Here is a 5,427-nt window from a genome sequence, read left to right on the forward strand (position 1 = left end):
GTGAATACGGTGGCTGTTCGATGGTATTTATTGAATGTTTGGCCTTAAAATCGTTGATAATGTTGGAACAAATTGAGGTGAATCGGAACAAGCCGAGCGTTGACACGTCGCATACACAAATTTTCCACCAAAATCAAACGAGCCATCTCACGACCGATGCCTAGCTCTCGTGCTATCTCTCTAACACTCACATGAGGATTTTGGAACACGATTTCCTTTGCCTTTTCAATGTTTTCGTCGGTGGTAGAGGTCGAAGGTCGTCCAGAACGCGGCATGTCTTCGACGGTCGTACGACCGTCCTGAAAGGCTTTGTACCACTCATAAACTTGAGTTTTCGATAAAACTGATTCCCCATAAGCCTTTTGTAGCATTCGCAACGATTCTGCACACGAAATTTCGTTCGAAACACAAAATTTGATGCAAACTCTTTGTTCAATATTTTTTTCCATTGTTTTTTTCGCAACGCACTACTGAGGTGAACTGGTTTCAACAGCTGCCGTAAACGAACTGTCTGACAGATCGCGCTCATTTTTGGCATAGTAATTGTGGTTAGTGCTGCCAAACTACATAAACTTAAAATATCGAAAAATATACAGCGCGCGAATTTTAAATGAGAATTTCCGAAAACTTTTCGGTCACAATGTATAGTTAGTAATTCTAATTCTACATCTATTTTAGAAATCTTATTTTTAATAAAAAAAAATTAAGTTTTGATTGTTGTCATTGGTGTTATCTTCGGCTTTATATTAGTAATATAATTTACGTATTCAATCAAAGATATATTTAGTACTTATTTAATATATTAAATAGTCCATTTTGGGTTGCTTAAGTACTGAAATTCTTTTTCAAATTTAATATGAATTTAATGTTATATTGACATAGATTTCATCTGTGTTCCAAATGAAGTCGCCTTGGTCGAAGTATTTCCACTATTTAAAGCAAATAACTGCCTAAGCTGCCCATACAAAGCAAAAGAATAAACAATAATACATAAATAAAAGTGGTCGAAATAAAATGAAACTCATAACATCCTGCTGAAATGTCCTGTTTTCAGTACGCGTCACACTCTATATTCGCAAGAATTACATCACCGGATGTTATCTATAATAAAACCAAATGTTTAACATTACGTAGAACACCAACAAAAATAAAACACGATACAATTTACAGCATAAATTGTGCAAATACCGACTCGTATCACTTAAATCTAAAGTGGTGGTGAAACGTGTCGCTCCGAACTGCCACAACTGCCTTGACCTACTTTTTTAAAGGAAGCAAGAATTTTCCAATTTATTGGATTTGTATCATACGGGCGGGTACTATATGCAAACCAACATGCCACCGTAAGGATAACTCAAAAAATTATTTTAATTTTGTACATTTATTTTTTTAATGTCTATAAAATTGAGTTTAATGAGTTCCCAAATGTAAAAATAAAAAGTCTGAAATTAAAATTATAACGAAATGTGTTCGTGTATATAAAGGAGTTTTTATTAATATAACAATATACTTTAAATAAATATCTCATTTTTATTCTCCAATGTTGAACAATTAATACTTTAAAGATAATTACATTTACTTACAATTAACAATTATACAATCACTCTTCATAACCAATAATTCATATTAAATGCGCGTTGTGCATGAGGAAATCACTGTGCTGCACAATGTGCTCATTAAAGTCATTCCCAGCGGTGAAAAGAGCAATAAAACAGTTGATGCTGATAAAGTTGCGCCACCACCGGTTAAAAGTTCACTCCTTTCCATGCACAGCACATTTTTCAAACCATTCAACTCCACTGCAAATGTTGTATTTGTATCTGGAGTAACTGGTGTATCTGCCGTGTTAGTAGTCGGTGACTCTGTGTTTTGAAAAGAATTCATAAGCTTACGCAGACGTTGTGATGGTGACATTGTTGCTTCATTATTTTCCCTATAGTATATACTGGTTATGTATGCTACGTATGGCACATATTCCAATGGACGATCCATTAATTTGAAACCATAGACGAACATTTGCACGAATAACGAAGTCGATTTGTGATCTATTATAAGTGCTTTGATTGAGTTGGGAGTGTAATGACTGTATTCAGCGACTACAGTATCTTCTACTGCATCCGACTCGGTAATTATGTGCTATAATTGAAGAAGTAAACTAAGATAAATATAGTCTTAAATATAGTTGGTTATCTCCACTCACTTCATAAACAACAAATTTTATGTAAGTAATGAAATCGCTATCAATGTAATAGAAGACAACTGAATGCATTGTTGGTATCATTGTGGTATTCTTTGAGGTTTGAAAAGTTTCATAAAGCAAATAATCACCTAAAAAGTATTTAATAAAATTTAATTAAATTTTATTCAAGTAATTGTTTTTAACACAACCACAATTATACACAACTATACACATACCTTGTTGACGTTTACCAAGTTCTAGCACTTTATCCGTACTATTAAAATCAGTTGGAAATTCAGCTTCATCTTCATTATGCGCATTAATATCCTCAAAATTTTCGGCCAGTGCATCATCATTACCTTCATCATCATCATCGTCATTTTCATTCCATTCAAGTCCTTTTTTAGCTAAGCTACGCTCATTAACTTTAGCTGCGTGGTTGGCATTCACATAATCATTTTCACCATCGATATCAATGTCATCATCTTCATATTGAGTATCTTCTTCAATATTTGGCTCAAGCACACCATCAAATTCTTGGTTTTTATTTAGTATATAAGCTGGATTTACATTTAACATCGTTTCATTAAAACCGTATATCGTAATTAGTACTTCAAACTGCCGTGGTATGTGTGCTGTGGCTTTCGTGGCATTGACTGCCGTCACGGTACCATTGACGAGGTCATTATGATAACTGAAGTTTACTTCAGCCAGGACATTCTAAACGAAATTAAAGTATAAGCACATAAACTCAATTTCACTTATCGAATTATCATAATAAAGCCAAAAATTAAATTTGCTCTTAATTTACATGTTACTTACATACCTACTTACATTCGTACTTGTTTGCACTTGAAAGTGTGCATAAAATATTCTCAAATTATTTGAAGCATTAAAATTTAATTACAATTCATTAAACAAATTAATTCGTTTCATACTTGAAGATTCTGCAAAATATTTAAATAATGAAATTTGAAATTTCAATTTAGTTTTGGAATGTCGACACATATCGGAGTTGGGGACATGAGATTAATTTGGTAAAATAAGATACAATTTGATATTCAGAAAGTCGTTTGAGTAAACAATAATAATAAACAATTTAATTTTTGTAAATATGAACAATCACTGCACTTTGTTGTATTTATGGTATAAACTGATTTAGAAACTGATTAAAGAGCTCATAAAAAAAACTTATAAGCTCCTGTTATACAGCACTGTGTTCTTGTACCACAAAACCTTCCTCTGTCACATATTCCTGTTGTGCAATGGCTCTATTTTATATAAAAGAGGCAATTTTGTATCAAAACTTTGTTGTATAAAAAGGTTTGGATAACAGAGTTGTGTTGTGCAACAGAGCCACATTGTGCAATAGACTCTTATTGTACGACAGACCCATCTCATGCAATACATCCAGAGTCAAGTTGTACAACAAAGCTGTGTGGTAGAATAGAACAATGTAATAAAACAGAGAAGTCAAGATCCATCCGTCAACAATATAAAATTTTTATTAAATTATATATAATACACATAAACCTTTTTCACACAAACTGTCCATCTAACTACTCTACTTACTTCACAATTTACTCTACTTTTAGTTATATTCGAAAAAATAGCGGTATTTATTTAAGCATATAAACTTAACAAATAATAAATAATTTTATGCGTTTACGTACACGGTTATATGAACGCATTTAATGAAATATTTTTGTAAATTTATCAATCTGCTGTATAATAGCACTATTTATATCAGCAATAATTATGACAGCACAAAATGCAATGCAATTTATACGATATAAATTTATTCAGTAAAATTTTCGTGTAAATTTATCAAGTTTTGTATGTAGCTAACTTTAATACAAAATTTTGTCAAAAAGATTAATCTATACGTGTATATAGTTTATAAGGAATTTATCAGTTTATATAAGCACCTCTATTATATTTTGTATTTAATTATAATAAATAAATAAATGAGTTATTTTTAATATATCCAGTTTTTTTACTCTGTTATCTGTTAATATGGTTTGTTTTTATTTTCTTCGTTGGCTGTATATTAACTGCGAAATTTTTTCATAACCCCTCTCTACACCTTGACTGGATTATTGTTTATCACTTCCTCAGACTAAGCAATAATTAACCTCAGATCTGCATACCTTCCTAAGGAGCCATTCTGAGATTCGATAATGCGTTGTTGTTAAGCCTGTCAGTTTTCGTAAATAATTTCAGGGTTTTATAATAAATAAATAAGTTATTTTAAAGCTTTAATGTCATTTAAAAATTTCTTGTTTATTAAAAACACAGGTAAACACCATCAATAAATTCAATGCCATATAAGTACGAATGGATTTGTTTGAACAACCCGTAAATTCGTCAGATATTGTTTCTTACGACTTATGCTTCTTCTTACATTATTTCATATGAAACTAATATTTTTTAAAATACTTTTTTTAGTTTTGTTCAATATCTTTTTGAACAAAAAATATTTGTTTTCTTTTAATATCTTTCCAACATATCAGGGCTTAGAAACCTACTCTAAACTCAGAAGGGGGACACAATGGACCCGAAAGGAAGCAGTGCCATATTCCCTAACAATAATAATAATAATATCTTTTCAATATTTTTATAAATTTTTAAGCAAACTAATTTTTTTTTATTAAACCCAAATGCCAAAATTTTTCCAAAGGTCACTGTGTCTCAAATGGGTAATTTGTGTTTTTCGTAGTAAATTTTTTTTTAATTTTTCTTTAAATTATGATCGAATACGAATATTCAAAACACAAGATAAATTTTTGGTTATTAATACTTTTTGCATGTTCAGTTTTCATATATAATATATTTTTTCATATTCAAAACACTGCTCTTCAGCTGATCTAAAATTAAGAAGTCAAAACAAAAATTACAAAAAACAACAAACGAATTTAAAAACACTTTTCCGCAGAAAATATTGTCGTTGAAAATTCGGGCAGATAAAAATAAACAGCGGTGTTGACCATTAATCTATGTATTAGCCAAAAACCGTACATACTCCCATAACATATGCACGAGTACAATTAATATTGTTAACAAACAGTTAATGGATTATTTTGAAATGAATATTTGATTAATATGAAACAGACAAGATACTCTTATCTCTGGCAACGGATTACACAAATAGAGGCACTTATAGTTTTTAATCGATTTTTTAAACAACTCAAACTCACTTCATCCGATTGTATCTGAATATAAGTGATAGGTTCAACTATAGCGTAGCA

At 30.8% G+C, this 5,427-nt stretch overlaps 1 protein-coding gene across 1 annotated transcript in view; it reads left to right on the top strand.

Moving 5' to 3' along the window:
• LOC119676755 (tubby-related protein 4-like) overlaps positions 1 to 787 on the top strand; it is a 22,098-nt gene extending 21,311 nt beyond the window's left edge. The window contains exon 4 of the mRNA XM_038088010.1: positions 778 to 787. Within this exon, the coding sequence (XP_037943938.1) occupies positions 778 to 787 (10 nt within the window). The remainder of the gene's footprint in view (positions 1 to 777) is intronic.
• Positions 788 to 5,427: the final 4,640 nt, after the last annotated feature.

The sequence above is a fragment of the Teleopsis dalmanni genome, chromosome 2 (genome assembly GCF_002237135.1).
Source record: "Teleopsis dalmanni isolate 2A chromosome 2, ASM223713v2, whole genome shotgun sequence".
Lineage (NCBI taxonomy): Eukaryota > Metazoa > Arthropoda > Insecta > Diptera > Diopsidae > Teleopsis > Teleopsis dalmanni.